The sequence below is a fragment of the Lagenorhynchus albirostris genome, chromosome 2 (assembly GCF_949774975.1).
Source record: "Lagenorhynchus albirostris chromosome 2, mLagAlb1.1, whole genome shotgun sequence".
In the NCBI taxonomy this organism is placed as follows: Eukaryota; Metazoa; Chordata; class Mammalia; order Artiodactyla; family Delphinidae; genus Lagenorhynchus; species Lagenorhynchus albirostris.
The window spans coordinates 35112233-35131720 of record NC_083096.1 but is presented as its reverse complement, the minus strand read 5'-3'; the positions used below and the strand labels follow the sequence as shown (position 1 = coordinate 35131720).

Sequence of the window (19488 nt, the reverse complement as noted above, 5' to 3'; positions counted from 1 at the left end):
TTTGCACAACCCTGGAGGGATTGGAGCCTCAGAGAGAGGTTGTGTCTTGCCTTGTTAATCCCTGCTAGAGACACAAGCCAGTAGATGGTGAGGCTGGATCTAAAATGAACATCCAACTCTTCACTGTGGTTTGACCCAGAATTCTGCTGTGAAACAGTGTTGTCAAGACTTGTGCTTCGAACGGTATTTCCAGTAATGGTGACACATTTGCAATGACTCATCTTCCCTTTCCTCCTTGTGAATAACATAGGTACATGTGAGGAGGCAGGGGAGAGTTAGGCTGTGCAAAGGATTCCTTTTTCTGTGTGCTGAACTGAATAATCTATACCAAGGTCAAATGTACAGCTTTAAACTTAATCCCATATTGTAACCAAATGAGTTTCAGTGAAAAGCAGACACTGCTTCATTTCTGGGTTTTGGCAAAATTATTGAAAGATATACTTCTTGGAGGTCTAGATGAGCACACATTACAGATGTGCCCCATTCCTGGACACTTTTAAGAATGTCTGTTGGACAGGGGGTGCTCTCCTAGAGGGAGGCTGGGAGTGGACTGGATGAGCTCCGGGGGCCCCCATTCATTGCACTGTGTGTGATCAATACCGGAAGGCAGGCGAGAATTTCTTTCTAATAACTTTTACGTGCTTATTACCACGGTTACCAAGATGTTCCTTTGACGGACGTCAGAGCTAAGGTCAAGGGACTGTTTTTGTCATCTAGCCCCCTTCCTCCAGGTGAGATAATCTCAAACTTTCAAAGACACATTCCTATCTAATTTTAAAATAATTCTGAAAATAGAAGAATCATTGCTTAACTCAGTAGCCTGTTCTGGTGTTCAATCATCCTTAGCTCCAGAAAGCCCCCCTCTCTGTAGTAAGTCCCCTTTCCTCTCCTGCTCTGTGCGGATGCAGAATAGCCAGGCCCCTAGGCAGCACCCCCAGCCCAAGCCTTTGGATGGTTTTCTCAAGCTGATTTGAACAGTAGCCTTCATTCCTCTGTTCGCTGGCAAAAGGAAATCTGACTTGGACACAAAGTGTGCGTGTTCCTCTATTCCCACCCCCTCTCCCAGCTCCCGATTTCCATGAGATGGGGAAGTGCGAGGAACACATCTCTGGTCTGAATGATTTTTGCAACCAGCTTTTATTACTTTCTTTAAAACCCACATAAGAAAGACATTTAAAAAGAAAACACTTTACGCACTGGGCAACACAACAGTAGAAGGCACTCCAGCAGTCATGCCCACCCTGGGAGGGAAGGGACACTCCCTACACACTACTGTTTCGGAGGTAGGGCCTCAGCCTGGGTCCTGGTCTAACTGTGCTTTAGAGAAAGTCTGAATTTTCCCATAGTTTCCTTATTTCATAAACACCACTATCTCTTTATATATAGCTATATGCCTTTATGTATATATGTACATGACTTCTTTTCCTTCTCAAAAATAAAATAGCCACCCCATCAGAGGGAGGTTCTCAGCAGCATTCACAGCGGTTGCACAGGATCCATGCCTTCTATTCATGTTAAAGACATGCAGCTTGAAGAAAAGAGGACTCTGCACCCACCCCTGTCGATACACAGCAGGGAGAGAGATTTTTTTGGGGGGGGGGGAACGTGATAAGGCTGAGCAGGAGATAGCAGATAACTAGGGTTTTTATGATGTAAAAAATCTCTTTTGAGCTGCTTAACTCGTCCTGTTTTTGCAGCTCTGAAGACTAAGTAGTTTGCATGATGAGGGGTCTGCATTCCTTCTGTGATCAGGGGCATGTGGACTCAGCAAGGGTCAGGGAGGGAGGGAACTGCTGAGGCTACACAAAGAAGTGTGGGCTCAAACCAACCCAACAGGAACTTGGGAAGGCAGAGGACGACAAAGAAATGGTCTCTCAGAGGCTGACGAAGAAATGGTCTCTCAGAGGCTGCACTGGAAAACTGGCCCCGCTTTGAAAGTCCAGAGTCCTTCTCCTCTGTGCAGGAGTGTCTCTGTAGTCCTGGCTACCGGCTTGAATTGTTTGGCTAGTTTTAAGTTTGGACCTAAGCAAGGAGCCAGTACACATGTAGAGTTGGGAATCTGATCCGCCCTGTCCAGGCAGTTTGACCTCACTTCTTGGAAGTCAGAGCCCAGGACCTTAGACGGGAAGGAGGTCTGCAACCCTCGTCCCATACCTGGAGGGAAGATTCTCCTGGCCTTGTCTCCCACACTGCCGCGGTCCACTTCCTGGCAGGAGCAAGCCAGCAGCAGAGCCTCAAGCAAATGCCCCTGCTCCTGTCCCTCTTTGAAAACAAAAAGGCACTGAGGTCAGCAGGAGGCCAGCCCCACGGCTGGCCATTCTTCGAACATAAAGGTCTCCAAGTTGGCTGAGTTGGAGGTTCCCCACTCTGTACTCAAGGCAGCTCCTCTGGCGGTATCTGGAGATCCCAGAGTCCCAGTGGGAGGAGCGAGGCAGTGCTGGAGGCCAAAGGGAAACCAAGGCAGCCAGGCCTCCTCTGCTCTCTAGCCCGGGGAAGGCTGAAGACAGCTTGGACACCTTTAGCTGCAACATGTTTTGGCTTTGACTGCCTGATTTCCGTACTCAGCAGGAGACTTTAAAAATGGTAAATGGCTGGTTTCCCTTTGGTGGAAACACAGGAGGATGATGGCAATATTAAATTCAAAACTGTAACTCAGAAACAAAGAGTTGTTGACAAAGATATGGCTGAAGACCACACATACACAGATATGTATGCCTTTGGGTTTACATGGGCTCAGACTTTTGGGCCATCAGGGCCAGGTCCGCTGCAGCTTCTCTGGAAATTTCTCAGGCAATCTCAGCTTCGGTGCTCCTGACCCGAGCCAGTGGCTTTATGACCTTCCCTTAAGCATGAACAACGGGCACCTGGGGAAAGTGGGGGACAGTCCTTTTATGAGCACTGTCGTGCTCTCAGGGGCTCAGCTCAGACCTGCTAAAGGAATATGCTACAATTCTTGGACTCATAAATAAGGGAACCGTGGATGGCAAATAAGAAAGAAATTGAAGAAGAATAAAAGGCAGAGAAAGAACATATATCTCTAAAATCTTTTTTCTTTCCTTTGCCGGCTGGTGTGGAGAGAGGCAACTATTTGGTTTGTGAAAGGCTTGCCGATGGTGAGAGGACGTGGCGGAACTTTCACACGAGCGAGCGCTGCTCCTGGGCAGTGTGCAGAGGGCACAGCGTGACGGTGGGCAGGCCCCAACTCCACGCACACACGTGTCCATCAGAGATTTTGTGCCACGTCTGGAACTGCTGGGCGGGCACAGATGCGCCCAACAGAGGTGTCCTGAGAAAAAGTGTCTGTGGCAAAATAATAATTAATAATAAAAATAAATCCGTGGGCATCGGGAGAAGAGGAAGCAGGACCAGCTAGGCAGGTTTGCCCTGGGATTCTCTTAAGGCCTCCTCCAGTTTCTGCCTAAACTTGTCATACTTCTTCTGCACTTGTTGGATTTTGTCCTGCTCCTCCTTTTCCAGGATTGTTAGGAAGTTCTGGAGCTCGGGGATGGAGAAGGCATCCCACTGTGGGGCGAGAGGGAGATTGGGGGAGAAACAACAGGAGACAAGTTAGTGGGCGCCTGATCTGAGGGCCCCTGCTGTCCCCACTCTTCACACAGTTTGCACATGGTTTGCTACTGAGTAGGCAGATGCGACAAATAATGCTTGGGGTTTCCATGCCGCACCAGCAACAGAATTTCAAATCCTGGCATCTCGTGGCCAAGAGTTACTCGTCCAAAAGCCACATTGTTATTCAGAGAATCAACAATCTTAAATTTCTCTGTAGCCGCTGAGATCTTAACAGTGATGCGGGAGCTGCCTGGGACCCAGCTGTCTGCTGTGGGGTGATCAGCAACAGGCTCCCAACATGCGGACCCTCAAGTGGCACCTGGAGGAGAGCTGGACTTGGACTCAGGAGACTGGGTGTCAGCCTGGCTCCACTGTGTGGCCTTGAGCACATAAGTCCACCTTCTCAGCCTGTTTTCTCATCTGCTGTGGAATTAGGGTACGTGCCTCCCTTGGCTGGCAGAGCAGATGATGAGATGAGTCTGTTGCACAGCTCTGCAGAGCCTGGTGGGCCTGGGGGACCTGGCCTCTCAGGAAAGAAGGCAAGTCTGACTTCTCTCAGGCTGACCCAGGAACTGAGGCCCCCATGGGGCCAGGGGTTTCGACTCCTAAGCTCTTTGAGCACAAAGGAACATTAAGGTTTATCTGGTTTAATCCCCACATTGGATAAATGAAAAAACTGAAGTCCACAGAGGGAACCACAATCACAGACACAAGCACCACAATCACAAAGCTTATAGCAGCAAAACTAGAACTAGAAGCCAGGCCTCTAAACCCCCAGGCCCGTGAGCTTGCCACGGGCCAGCAGTGTTCAAACAGCTTCAGCGGAATACTTTTTCCAAACGAAATCTTCCACTATATAAAGCAGATGGAAAGCAGAGCTACCTGGTGGAGGCCGGGAAAGGACAGGGCCCCGCTCGCCTGGACCCCCCAGATTTCCACAGTGGCTCCCAAGACTGCTTCCCCGAACCCCAGGCCTCCAGTGAATGCAGTGTGACAAACTCTGAGAGGCACCCTGTTCTCGGTCACTACTCTGCCACCTGCCACGCAGCCCAGGCCGCGGGGGCCACCAGCTTGGTTTCACCTCACTTCACACCACAGACTGGACTCTGGTGAGCTTCCCTTGGGGGATCGAGGTCCGCTTTGAAGAACCAGGGAGAGACAAATGACTCAAAAATACCCATGCCCAGTGGAGCCCAGGCCATCCTGGAGCAAAAGAACCTGGGTGGAACACGGGGAGTTTCTCACCGCCCATCCACCCTGAGTTTTCAGAAATAAAGCACATGAAGTCCTGTCTTTCCACAGGCCTTGCCAGACACAGGCCCTGACTTGCTACCCCAGGGCGCTTACAATCCTGGCTTAAATGCTGAACCTCAGCCGGCACTCACCCCAGCCCAGCTGCCTCGAGACATTTTCCTGCTGTGCTGGGTGGTGAGGCTAACCCATGCCCCCCAGCGTGCCCGCAAGCTGGCTTTGTGCACCAAACAAAGGGTCCCAGACCTACCTCCACCTCTCCAGTTTCGTTCTCCTTTAGCACGAAGCTGAGCACATCCGTGTCAGGCCCAGCGAGTAAGCGCAGGTAGAGGGGGCAGTCCGCAACGGAGAGTTTCTGGAAGAGCACTGCAAACCAAGAGAGGGGGCTGGGCGCTCATCTTGGAAAAGAAGGGCAGGGGCTCAGGAGGGGTGGGACCGATTGGAAACGCAGAGGCTGGTGTTTCTAAATGGAAGTGGACATCCTTTCAACCTAACGAAATGAACCTGACAAGAATAAATAGGGTAACAGCCTTTATCTTCGGTGTCTGCTAGAGTGTGAAGCATGTTTCCATTCACGTCATCCCCTAAAAGATTAGTAGGAGTGGTGGGCGGTTCCGTCCCATTCCACAGATTAGGAAGTGAGAGCCCAGGGTGTGGTTTTCCTGAAGTCACACGTGGAGGGAGGGGCACAGTGAGCGGGTAGAATGTGCGTGTGGCCCTTCCACAGACCTAACGCCACACGGATGGCTGGGCGGAGGTGCCACGAGAAGCCCAATCCTCCCACTCCAGTGTGTTGGGGAGCACAGACGGACCTGGGAAAGGTAGTTTCTGGGTGGGAGCTAGCTCTCTCATACCTTGCCCGTCCTTGTGTATCCGCTTAAAAAGTGCAAACTTCTGGGGACTGTCCACGACCATGAACTTCTTGAGCAGCCCCTGGATGACCTCACTGACCGTGGTGGTGCTGCAGATGTGCAGCTGCTTGATGGCGTCCAGCGGCAGGTAGAAGGATGTCCGCCTGTCCGTGGTGGCTGCCAGGTCCACTTCCTTGATGGCGTCGTAGATGGACGGCGGTCGGATCCCAGCAGGCACCATCACCGGCCGCCGAAGTCTCAAATGCACTTTGATGAAACCCGTGTAGGTGCCGTCTTCGCTCTGCGGGGTGGGGGGCGGGGGGGAAGTCATATGGGGTCCGGGAGGGTCTGTGTTGCTTGATCCTATCTGCCACTCTGGGCCATGGCCCCAGATCCGGTGGGCTGCAGAGGCCTTTCCTAACAGCAGGGCCATCCCAGTCAAACACCCTCCCGACGGGCTCAGGCTGCCTGCCCCAAATCCCCTGTCACGAGGCAGATGCCGACTGCCTTTGGTGGGTCCCCAGGCCAAGAGGCAGGGTCTGGAGTGGCCTCTCTAGTTTGCCCCGCCAAACCGAGGAGGAGCAGGAAGGCTCTGTAATAAGGTCCTCGGAGAACAAGCGCACTGGATTTTCTCCTGCATCTCTTTCCAAAACCCGGCAGTCTGCAAGACTTAAACCCAGGCCTATCCGCGACTGGGTTTTCTAGCGCCCCACCCGGCTGAAGCCCCAAAGAGCCAGTTGCTGCCAGCCACCAGCAGGGGGCAGGTTTCTTCTACTGTCTCCTCCCCTCCCCACTGAAGATGGCCTTTCCAAACCTGGCACAAAGTTGGTGCCCTCCCCTCTCTGAGCTCTGCACAGCCTAAGGAAGCTTCCCCAGACACAGGCTGTAATGACCAAGAAGGGGAGGAGGAGTTGCTGCGAGCTCCCCTTGCCCAGGGCCTCCTGGGCCCTTAGTCACTTGTATATCATTTAATTCCCACAAGCGCTTTGACAAATGGGAACTAATATCTCTATTTTACAGTGAAGCTCAGAGAGGTTAAGGTTTCCCAAAGCCACAAGTTAAAAACAGGAAGAGCCAGAGACTAGATGTGGATCTGATTCTGAAGCCCATTTTATTTCCCTAAAACACACAGAGACCCCTGATAACCCAGGCTCTCAGCTTCACACAAGCCTGGAGGCCTCCAGGAGCCCAAAGAAAGGGGAGGGCCCTAGTGGGGGTATCCCCCAGAATGCAGAGGGAGAGCAGGGGAGCCACACCGGCAGGGGCTATGGAGCTGGGAGGGGGAGAGAGGAAGGGGGCAGGCAGTGCGGGGCAGTCCCCCTCACCAGCTTCATGCCCAGGCAGTTCTTTTCCCGGGTGTTGTAGCTGTCGATCTTCTGCTTGATCTCCTGCAGCGTGGGCGGGCACCACGGCTCCTCTGGGGGTTTACAGTCATTCTGAAACAGACACAGGTGTGAGGGTGGATGTACAGTGGCTCTCAGGATGAGGAAGGAAATGACCTCGTCCTCCCAAAGGCCTCTCCAACCGAGAATAAGTGAGCACCAGCCTCACACAGTGAATGGGATGGACTCAGCCTGAGAAAAATCAAAGGTCAAACCCCTGCGCAGCCAGCTACCCCGGGGAAGTGACTTCAATCTCTCTCGGCCCCAGTCTCCACACCTGTGAAATGGGGGCAATACCCACCGTTCAGGCTTCTTGCAAGACCAAGGTGAAAAGGCCCGGCACACAGGCACTGGGTGTGAATCTGGTGAATCAGCAGAGCTGTTTTGCTTATGGAGGGTGTCCATTTAGATGCTATGGGAGATGCAAAGAAATGCAAGCCATGGTCATCTCCTCAAGGAAGTAACAATAGAGCTGGAGAGACAGGAACATACACGTGATCCCAGTATATGCTGATGGGAATGACAGCAATTCTCCCAGATCGAGAGGACCAAGGGCACATGGACATTAGTCCAGGCCCCATGTCACTGGCCACAGCACTTTGCACATAGTAAGAATACACACACACACACACACACACACACACATACATACATATTTATCAGGTGAATGCATGAACTAGTGGGGGCAGGGGGCGGTAGCCTTCCCTGGTAATTGAGGGGATAAATCTCCGCTGGGGCACAGGGACAGCCAGCGTTTACTCAGCACCTCCTCTGCGCCGAGTGCTTGGCTTGCATTATCTCAGTTAATCCTCAGAATCCAAACTGCAAGATAAGAGTTTATTACCCACATTTCACGGGTGACACGACGGAGACTCAGAGCAGTTTAGGAACGTGCCTAGAGCCCTGCAGTCAGCCTCTGCAGGACTAAAAGGGATGCCAGTCCGTTCTGCTGTGTTCTTCCCAGGACATCACAATTTATTCTTCTGACTGCCCCCCGACCCCCCGCACCCCCTCTAGGAAGAAGGAAGCCAAGGAGATGCAGGTCGATGTTGTTCACACGGTGGACAGAATTCAGGGGAGAATTCTGGGGTCTAAGCAAACCTGTCCGTTTGTCAGTTCCCTGGGCTTCTCTCAAGTCCATTGCCACCCACCTTCCCTGCTTTGTCTTCACGTTGTCCTGCGTGGCCGGGAGTGCAGGAGCCACAGTGTGGGGGAATAAACAGGTCAGTCAAAACCTGCCAAGAATTTGCCTGGTCTTAGAAATCTAGCGGACCCAGGGTGGGTCAGGGTTCTCCTCCGGCAAATGAGGAAACAGGCCCAGAGTGGTGGGGCCACCGCGTTCTCCAGGCTGGCATCACCCAGCACTGCCCTGTGGGTGTCTGGTTTGGTTGGGGAATTTCACAGCCATGCTGCCGTCACAGCACCACCCAGCTGAACCTGTCAGGCTCCCATGGCAGAGCTGTCCAGCCTCCTCCCTCCAGCCCGCCCACGGGAGACAAGTCACACGCAGCAGGATGCCTTCACTCCCCCCTCCCACTTTCCAGTCCCACAGAGCCGATAAGATGTCAAGCTCTGTGGCTGCGGAGGGGAGCGGGCGTGGCCTCCCACACCCACCCCTCAGCATGGAAACGAGCTGACGTCCTTTTTCCATCACGGCATCTTCCGCTGGCCTGTCTGCTCCCCTATGTATTCTTCCTTGAGGATCTCGATCAGAACAGCACTGTACACTCACATACCTTACGTACTACGTATGTTATTCCTGTTTTACAGATTACAGACAGAGGCTCAGAAGGGTTAAGAAACACGCTTGTGGTCCCACCGCTAGTAAGCATCTGCGTTGGGCCTGGAAACGAGTCCATCAAAGTCTGGAACCCATGCTCTTCTCAATTCCATGTGGTCACCCTAGGACAGCCGCTTCAGCCACTCCCATAGCGATCACTGAAATTCCATGCAACGGGGCTGGGACGAGCAGCCGCTACACCAAGACCTATAAATTACGTGACCTGTGAAACGTTCAGTGGGTCCCCAGAAGCCTCAGGACCTGGGGCCACCGTGTCACCTGTAAAGATGTCAAGGAGGGACTTCTAGCCTCTGGAGGAGGCTAGGCGCCTCCTCCAAGGAGGAGGCAGGCGCCAGGATGCAGGGCCCACCCTTTTCCTATGTCATCACTCAGGTCTCTGGAACAGGACCTGATTCCATGGAGGACCACCCAAGGGCAAGTACTCCCCAGGGCATCTGCCATCTTCTTGAGCTGAGAAGCAAGTGGTGTGAGCCACACAGAGTGTCTTCTTTCGCTGTCGACTTATTCACCCAGGGACCATCATAGTGGAGCTTCTCACTCCTCGTCCCTCCCCGCTTAGTTCCTGGAGGCCCGGCCCCCAGCACCCACCCCACTGGGCACACCTCTGTGGGCCCAGACGTGCCTGCTGCCCTCTGGGAGCTTCCAGTCAGAAGGACCAGTATCCCGTTACCATTACATACACTCCATTCTGTCCGGCTCTGAAACATGCAGGCTGTTGCTCCTTAGGAGTTAGCAGCTTGCTCGTACTTATCTACAAAAAAGAGTTAGAAGCTCTAGAAGCTCCTGGAAGATCTCTCATAGTTTCCAAATGAGCTATAGCCATTTCCCGGTAAGAAAAGGCAGCTGCATCATGGCTTTCAAAGGCCGGTATTCCAGCCTGTTTTTGAATACAGTAAGAGTCAGAGCTGCCTTAACCTAAGGTTTCTTTTTCCTGTTCTCTTTTCCTGCAGCAGATAACCCATCTATTCCCCCCTTCCCACCACAAACCTGGGGAAGTGACGCAAGTGGCCGCGGGCACCCTTTGCAGGACTCACGCAGAAAACAACCATCCTGATCTCCATCCCGTCTGGGAGTGCCAGGAGCCCTGTCTGGCCAGCACACTGAATCTCCCACCCTGGGATGACAGCACCCCTGGCTGCTGCCCGCACCAGATCTGGCAGGCAAGATCTGACCATGGACTGAATGAATCACCTCCCAAAGCAGGCCGGCCAGCCAGCCAGCCATGGCTACGGGAGTGCACTCTTTCCCATCCTAGAGATGGTAGAAAACCTCGACCAGTGCTTCTTAAACCTGGCTGCACGTGGACTCCTCTGGGGGAGCTTGAGAAACACAACACCTGGGCTCCATCCTGGCGATCTGGTTTAATTGGTTTGGTGTGCAGCCTGGGCAGAGGGATTTAAAAAAATCTCCCAGGTGATTCTAATGTGCAGCAACGTTGGAGAAGAACTGGTATAGACCCCTCCCAAGCAATCTCAGACCTCAAGCGTCCCCATCCAGCTGCAGACTTAACACTTTTGCACTCACAGATATGCACTGCCCCCAAAGGTTTACCGAGAAGGCAGTATCCAGGGTGTGAACAGATCAATAATATTGCGATCTTCAGAGGATAAGTCAAAGACCCCACTTTCTATTCACCTGCCAGATTCTCAAGTTCTCAGACTGAAAGATTTGTCTCCATCTATGGGTACAAAGCTAGATACCAGACAGAGTTTTGTCTCCTGGGGTGGCCCAAGATGGAGACAGAAGGGGGAGCTCACTCTGTTGTGATTTTAAAGATAACAGGCATTGCCCTGTGAGGTGTCTCTCCTGGGAGGCTTATACATCTCAGTGCATCTGGCATGGGATGCATCTGCTCTGATTAAGCTCCTGGCATTGGTGGCAGACGGCTGAGCTGTTCCCAATGCAGCCAGCACATCCAGGGCACTGGTGAGAAGCAAATTTGTGTTCATAGGTCCTAAGCCATGGGAAGGTCTGTGTCCTCTCTAACTCTCAGGGTTACTGGAATGCAGCCAAGTGAAGAGGGCTGGGCGCGAGGGGTCAGAGCAGAAATGGCCCTTGTGACAGTGAGTCCTCAGACTTTTCAATTAAAATATGATTACACCAAAACAAAGAGGACCATCCTCTTGTGGTCTGCGGCCTATCTCAGAGCAGATTTACCCTAAGTTGAATTTTACTTTATTTTAAGAAAAAATCCAAACACTGGCTGATTCTGCATCTGAATCAATGACATGGGTAAAGTCTTAATTTCGGTTATTGGGAAGTGACCCAACAAAGAAGAGACCCTGAGTGAAGCCTGTGGCTTTTAGTCTCCGCAGCTGAGCTCAAGGCAGCCCATGAAAGCTCCAGTGATGAGAGGGACCCCCAGGGTCAGGAGTGGGCTGAGGAGAATGTGCTGGAACCATCAGATACGTTCGGGCCCATTTTTTTCTGGACCTAAATCACGCAAACCTCACTTTTGCCAGAAATTTCACTTTCCCTTTGAGACTTCCCTGGTGGTCTAGTGGTTAAGACTCTGTGCTCCCAATGCAGGGGGGCCCAGGTTCGATCCCTGGTCGGGGGACTGGGTCCCACATGCCGCAACTAAAAGATCCCACGTGACGAAACGAAGATCTCACACACAGAAATGAAGATCCCACGTGCCACAACTAAGACGATGCAGCCAAATAAATAAATACATATTAAAAAAAAAGAAATTTCACTTTTCCTCTTTTTAAACTTGTCAGCCTCTTCCTCCTGCACACAGCTTTCATCATCTTACTGCTGTCTGTCTATCTGAAATCTTTCACCTGTCAAGGCCTCTCTGACCACCTCAGCCCTGCATGATGATGACGATGATCCTTGACTGTTATTAACAGGCTAACTATGTGCCAGGCACTGTTCTACTCACTTAGCATGTATCAGCTCATTTCATCCTCACCACAAGTTTATGAGGAAGGTACTATTATTATGCCCATTTCACAGATGAGGAAATGGAGCCCCAGCAAGGTTAGAGCTAACCTACATCCAAAACTAACACTATACTATCCTGCACTTAAATATCCATCTAATATTAACCTCCAAGTAGACCATCCACCTTGGTTTTTCTTCCTAACTAGACTGAAGCTCCTTAGTGACTTACATCATACTTCTGTCTCTTCTCCACACCCAGTGGCCCTGAGCATGAAGCAGATAATATATATGCTTGCTCAAGAAACTTCAGTGCTTCCCCATTGCCTACAGGGGGAGAAAAACGATCTTGCTTTCTGCTAGGAATTATAGTGCAGTATGTCTTGGATTGCCATTTGGACTGAGTTCTGTGAGAGAAGCACCTGTCTGCTCCACCACGGGGTCCCAGAGCTCAGTTCCAGCTTGGCACATGGTAGAGGCTCAGGCAATACCTGTGGGGTGAACATAAGCATGTGTTCAGGTTCTGACTCCCATCACTAACAAAGTGATCTTGAGAGAGTTGGATCATGTCTTTAAGCCTCAGTTTCCTCATCTATAAAAATCCTTTATTGCCTCATAGGATTGATGCAAAGGTAAAACCAAATGAAATAATGGGTATTTTGGAAATGATTGAACCCATCCAAAAGGCATGTACTGTAACTATCACTCCAGGCATACAAAGTCCTATCTCTGTTAGCCAATTTCATTTCTCACTTTCCTGGAGCACTTCCTCTGGATTAGCTCACATGTCATAGGGTTTGTTCATTCTTTTCTCTACACTAGTGCTTGGCAAATCTTTTCTGTAAAGGGCCAGGGAGCAAATATTTTAGGCTTCGTAGGCTATCCAGTCTCTGTTGCTACTCACCTCTGCCACTGTAGCAGAGAGCGACCATAGGATGAGTGTGGTTGTGTTTCAGTAAAACTTTATTTGTGGACTCTGGCCCACGAACAGTAGTTTGCCCACACGTCTGCTCTACACTGTCATTTGTGCAGTTTTTCTGCCTAGAATACATAGCCCCCATCTCCTCTAGTTCCATCTTCTCTGTGTAGTTTCCTGAGAAAATTCCTCTGGCCCACAGCAATCTCCTCATTTTCTGCTCTCCTAATCTTTTAGGTTCCTGACATTTTAATTCCCAAATGGAGAAAGGTATACAGTATACAGGTTTGTACTGGTCCCCGCCTTTCTCCTAATATCATACTTGTATCAAGAATCAGGTGTTTCCTGTGTATCTCCTCCCACCACCAGTGTATGGGCCTTTGGTAACTTCACTCTCACTTAATGGACACTTTTCACAAGTAGACAAAAGCTTTATCACTTCATTGGAGTTCTGCTTTCTCTCCTCCCTCCTCTAATTGGGAGGCAGCAAGCTGCCTGAGGAAGGATGCAGGTGGGCAGCTAAGCTCACTCACCAGCTCGGGGACTCATTTCCAAACACCAGCCCCATGGCCTCAAACCCTCAGATTCCTGTCATAGCAGAGCTGCATATTCCCACGTGCCATGGACCTCCGCAGCTGCCTGCTAATGTTACCTCCACCACTGCCAGGACCTATGGAGGTGGCTTCACAGCCTGTATGGCTACCTTTAGCATCTGATTATATGCTGCCTTTTACTGTTTCATTATTGTTTCACCTGTGTCAATCCCAACTCCCCAGTTAGATGCTCCCTGGAGGGCGTCAGACAGGATATCTGATGATTATTCTTCTTTGGCACCCTCTGCCGGGCTCAGCAGAGAACTGGGCTGACCTCCAAGGACGTGTCAGAAAAATACCTGTTGCTTCGGTGGCAGGGAGAGAATGGACCAGCCTAGGTGATACTCAGCCCAGAGCCCAGCGTGGACAGCAGTCAGGTCCAGGAGCACCTCATACCAACCTGCACCCCAAGAAGCAGATGCTGAGAAGGTGTGGGCTGCGTGGGGCTGTGGGCTTTGGCTGGAAGCCTGTCCCATGGCTCAGCTCTTTGCAATTTCTTGGTGAGAATGAACGCAAGCCCATCCAATGACTTGTGACCTCTGGTGAGTCACTTTCACTCCTGGGGCCTCAGTTTCCTCATCTGTGAAATCACTAAGCGAGACCAGCAGAATTCTAAGGCCCCTCTGCTCTAAGCTCTAAGATTTTACACAGAAGATAGGATACGGTGGTTTCTTTCATCACTGCTTCCTCTTCTGTTTCAGAGAACTGGGTGTGGGGATGGGGGCCTCTGGGAGGAGAGCTGGGAGCTCAGCAGGTCTGCACTGCAGCAGTGACAACTGGTCTACAGAACGTGCCTAACGCTTCTCTTCGACTTGACTTTGCTCCTTACTCACCACTGGCTTTCTCTACTCGTCCGCCAGACCCCACGTTGGCCAAGCTCAAGTAAGGTCCACACCTTCTCAACTCACACAGTTCAAGAAAACAAAACAAAAACTATCCCGGAAGCTGGTCACCACGAGCCTTTGCCACATTTCCTCTTTCTTAGCTCTTAGCAAATCTGTCAGCAGCAATTCTTTTGCCCCTTGGGTGGGAAGCATCTCCAGGCCTCTGTCTGGGATGAGAGCCTCAGGCATCGGCTGCAGGAGAATGACCACCTGCAGACGCCTTCTGCCCAGCAGCTGGCCTGACCCAAACACCTGCTGTCTCTGTTTGGCCCATCCTAAGTAGGACCCTCTGAAGGAAAGGGGCAGGCACCCGTCTGTCCGAGCTGGGCACACCCTGCTCGATGCTCAGATCACATTCAGGGTTCATTGGCCTCTTTGTGATGGCCTCAACCAGATGGGAAAGAGGAAGCCCCATGGGGCTTCACTACAGGGCCCCATCCGAGTCCCGATGGCCGTGTTCTGGAATGGCTTCCCCAGCCCCACCCAGGGCAGTGAAGGTGTTGATTCCCACAAGTCCCTCTATGGAGCTGTCCAATGTCCCGAAATAAAAGAATCAAATTCCTTAACTGTGTTCCCTGATAGGTTATTCCCAGCAGAGGAAGGAAGGAAGGATGGAGCCATCCATACAAGCAGAACCATGTGGAATTTGAGCTGCTCTGGGGGGATGTAGAGGAGGAGCCTTGAAAACTAGAGACTGAAGTCCCTAAAGACAAACTATGGAGTGTGGTCAATGTAGACAGTCAACAGCAACTGACTGAATTGCCCATGGGTTGGGGACTGTGAAAGGCACCTTGGGACTTGAAACCCATGGGGTGTGGTCCCTGTCCTTGGAGCTCACAGGTTATCTGAGGAGGGAAGACAGAGACACACATACATGGACACTGGGACAAGCACAGCACAACAGGGACCAGCCTCGGCGGCTTCCCAGGCAGCCCAGCCCAGCTCCGCGTGTGCGGGTGTCATGTCTGTGGACTCTCTGGGCTGCCAGCATGTCCTGGAGCCTGGGCATGGAGTCCCTCACCCTTTCACTTGGCCACCTCTGTCTACTGGCAGGAGCACGTCACCTGGGGTGGCAGGAGCCCCACGCAGAAGGCTGGGAGAGCCCTGTGGCCCTGGAGCTTCGCACTTAAGTTCAGGCCCTGTAGGGCCTCGTTATCATGATAAAAATCTCAACAGCCAGGCGTGCGCAGGGTTTAGCAGTCACAATCTCATTTAATCCTCGAAATAACTCAATGATGGAGGTATGTGATTACCCACTAGGCCGCGCTGCCTGCACATCCAGCCATAGGTTGGCCTTTGCCGGCCCTACCCTTGGTCGTCTGTGAACGTGGTCAAGTCAGTCTCACTGAGACTCGGGATGCTTTGCCTGCGAAACGCAGATAAGAAGGCCTTCTTTATACATTTACTGCAGAGACGGAATGAGACTGCACATCTGGAAGTGCTTAGCACAATGTAAGTATACAGCAAGCAGTCAATAAACGCCATGGTAACTACCAGCAGCCTCAGTAGTCGTTCATCTGGCAAAGGGGAGTCTGACTGGTGGGTATTGACCCCATGCGGGAGTCCTTGGCCCCTGACAGGCCTTTCCGCCTGGGCCACATTATGACTCTTGTTCATGCACTTTCATCCTCAGGGCTGTGGGCCCCTTTCTCCATAAAAAAGCCTTGGAAATTATATTTTATGATTGGTATAAAGACAAATATATAAATGTCATAGATTAAAGTACTTTCTTCAACCTAAAAGTTCATTTCTTTCTCCTGATTTTAAAAGAAATTAAAACATTTTTGTGGGCCCCTGAAGTGCTGTGGGCTCCTGGCACTACATGCCCACTGTGTGTCCCATGGATAAGTAGGCGGTGCCTTCAGCTCTGAGTCCCAGGTAAGGTGACTAGCTGTCCCAGTTTGCTCGGGACTGAGTTTTCTCAGGATGCAGGACTTTCAGTGCCCAAATCAGAAAGTCCTGGGCAAACCAGCACATGTGGTTACTCTAGTAGCCCCAGGTATCCCCTCTCAGTCCTAGACGGACACCCGCCCTCACTTTTTCTGTCTACTGCAGGCCCCAGGGCACAGCTTGTCCTTCTTTCCTCTGTAAAACTGCATCCTTGTACTCTACCCTGGAGGTTTTCTTGACAGTCCCTCCCCCGACCCCACCCCCCGCCTGGCTGTGGCCTGGACACAGGTGCTCCGGCTGCCTCTCAAGATCAGCACACATCCCTGCAGCTTGAGCATAGAATAGAAGCTTCCCAAGGGCAGAGAAAGACTTGTTCACTGACGCAGTTCCCGGGACAGGGCCTGGCACACAGGAGGGGCCCTTAAACGTTTGCTTAATGAACTGAATAAAACACAAAGAAGCAATAAGACGCACACATGCACACACACACAAAACCCAAAATCGAATCTATGGAAATGAAAGGTTCCAGAATTGTATAAGGGTCCTATAGGGCTCCTGCTCCGTGGCACCCATCTACTTCTGAGACAGTAACTGGAAATCAGAGGAGACTCCTGCACTCTGACTGTTTCGGAGGGTAGATGTTGCAAATCCCTTCCATTTCTGTTCTCCCCTCCCCTGGACCGTTACGAAGCCCCCCTTTTTAGCTCAGAGGTCTAAAGTGTGAATCCAAGCACAATAGGGTGACACCTGTTCTACTGCAGTGGCAACAGGAATTTTACCTTGGGGCATTCTCTTGTGCCCTCAACAGTTTCTAGGGCATGAGAAGGTCTTTTTTTTTTTTTTTTTTGCGGTATGCGGGCCTTTCACTGTTGTGGCCTCTCCCACTGCAGAGCAGAGGCTCCAGACGCGCAGGCCCAGCAGCCATGGCTCACGGGCCCAGCCGCTCCGCGGCATGTGGGATCTTCCCGGACCAGGGCACGAACCCGTATCCCCTGCATCGGCAGGCGGACTCTCAACCACTGCGCCACCAGGGAAGCCCGAGAAGGTCTTTATTCAGGTTAGTTTTCCTCACTGGATTTCCTGCTAGGTCCCTGTCTCCTTTCAGTCTCCCTGACATCTTAGTTTGATCATTCAGTCTGAGACGTCCTCCTCCTCATCTGAGAGAATTTGCCCCCTGGAACTGATATATCTTTGGGGGATACTTTCCTTAATCCACCACTTCTATCTAGAATTAGTGGGCTCTTCGACAGCATGATCTTACACCCCAATATTATTCCAGCACTGGTTTCATCCTCTATATAGTAGTGTGAGTTGTGTCTCAGCCTGTCTCCCTGACTAGACCATGAGCATCCCAACACCAGGAGTTGCACCTTTCCCATCTCTGTATTCCCAGACAACCCAGGACCAGAGCACTGCGGAGTGAATTAGGGATGATGGTGGGCAGGGGGAGTGAGTGGGTTCCAATAACTCATCCTAGACTCCAGTCTCTTCAAATGCGAGACTTGGCTCTTTTAGAATCAATTTAAAGAGGATTCCATTGCAAATCATACGTCTAACAAGGGATCACGATCCAGAATATATCAACATCAAGAGCCCCTATAACTCAACAATAAAAAAACAAACAGCCCCATTGAAAATGGACAAAGGACTTGAATAGACATGTCTCCAAAGAAGATGTACAAATAGTCAATAAGCACATGAAAAACTGTTTGAAATCACTAGTCACTAGGGAAATGCAAATCAAAACCATGGTGAGATGCCATCTCACACCTATTAGGGTGGCTATTTTCAAAAACACAGAAAATAACAACCTGTGTGCATTGCTGGTGGGAATGGAAAATGATGAAGCTGCTATAAAAAAATGGTATGGCGAATCCTCAAAAGATTAAACATGAAATTACAATATGATCCAGCAATTCCACTTCTGGATATATACCCAAAGGAAGGGAAAGTAGGACTTGAACAGAGATTTGTTCACTCATGTTCATAGCAACATTGTTCACAATAGCCAAGACGTGGAAGCAACCTATTGATGGATGACTGGATAAACAAAATGTGGTACATACCTACAATGGAATATTACTCATTCATAAAAAGGAAGGAAATTCGGACACATGCTACAGCATGGAGGAACCTTGGAGACATTACGTTAAATGAAATAAGTCAGTCACAAAAAGACAAATACTTTATGATTCCACTCATATGTGGTTCCTAGAGTAATCAAATTCAAAGAGACAGAAAGTAGAATCGTGGTTGCCAGGGGCTGTGGGGAGGAGGGAATGGGGAGTTAATTGTCTAATGGGTGCTGAGTTCAGAAGATGCAAAAGTTCTGGAGAGGATGGTGGTGATGGTGGTACAAAAATGTGAAGGTGCTTAATGCCACAGAACTATACACGTAGAAATGGTTAAAATGGTACATGTTACATTATATGTATTTTCTTACAATAAAAAAAGAAGATTCCAAGGGCAGGGGAACCTGGGGGCCATGTAACCAGTTCATGGATTCACCTGGTTCCCGTAAAGTTGGGAGTGTCCCTTACTTTCTATGTTCCGGGGAAGTGAGGAGTCGATCCTACTTCTAAGCAAGTGGGCCCTCATCCCAGGACCTCCAGGACCAGGCTCTGTTCCTAGGCCTGGCCACTCTCCTGCCAGGTGCACTACGAAATGGCTGAAGCCTAGGGATGACCTGGACAGCCCAGCCTGGCTCAGAGGAACAGCTGCAGCTAGGAGAGGGTCTTCTAGCTTCTTAGACGACCCTCCAGAGGGGAGCTCGGGTGCAATTCAGAAGCCTGGGCTCAGAGATCTGGAACGGGCCTTGAGACGAACAGTCCAATCACCCATATTCTGCAGAAACCTGAATCGTTAGGCGATTCAAGCAGTGGGCACTTCCCACCCTGCTTCAGACGCTCTCCTCGCACCCCGTCACAGCCGGCCACGAGCAAGGAGCTACCCCGGCCTTCCAACCTCACACATCCTAGAGAAATGGATGCGACAGCAAAAGGAAGATGTGGGGCAACACTGTCTCGTCTTTCCTGTGCAGGCCACAGAGTCGTGGAATTCTGCTGAAGTCGCCGAGCTGGGAGCTCGCAATTGGCTTGCCTTCAGAGTTTTCCATCCCCACCTCCGAATCCCTTCCTGACTCTCACCCTAGTGGACATCTCTGCACAAGAATGCTTTGACCACAGGGTCCCGCAGCTTCTAGGATCCCACGTGCTCTGAGAGCCATCAAGCCAAGCCCTGCAGAGTCACGGGGCCATGAGAGATGGGCGGCTCTAGGAGTCCAGCTCGTGTGTTCTAATCACAGGCCGTGGGTGCCGGGACAGCAGGCGCACCTTCTCCCACCACGTGCTGGCTCCGGCTGGGGCCGAGCCTCCGTAAATGATTCAGAGAATTCCAAGGTGGTGAGCGGGTGCGTGGGAGCCAGTGCCAGCTCCCCGTATCCCTGCACTGCCACGCCCGTTCAGAGG

At 51.2% G+C, this 19488-nt stretch overlaps 1 protein-coding gene across 2 annotated transcripts in view; it reads right to left on the bottom strand.

Moving 5' to 3' along the window:
• Positions 1 to 1122: 1122 nt before the first annotated feature.
• The window catches only part of RASSF5 (Ras association domain family member 5), a 72994-nt gene continuing 54628 nt past the window's right edge, over positions 1123 to 19488 (bottom strand). For both annotated transcript variants that reach the window (XM_060130030.1, XM_060130040.1), the window contains 4 exons: positions 6995 to 7105; positions 5673 to 5970; positions 5069 to 5184; positions 1123 to 3522 (listed from right to left, as the gene is read on the bottom strand). In XM_060130030.1, the coding sequence (XP_059986013.1) occupies positions 3370 to 3522; positions 5069 to 5184; positions 5673 to 5970; positions 6995 to 7105 (678 nt within the window). In that variant the 3' untranslated portion in view covers positions 1123 to 3369. The remainder of the gene's footprint in view (positions 3523 to 5068; positions 5185 to 5672; positions 5971 to 6994; positions 7106 to 19488) is intronic.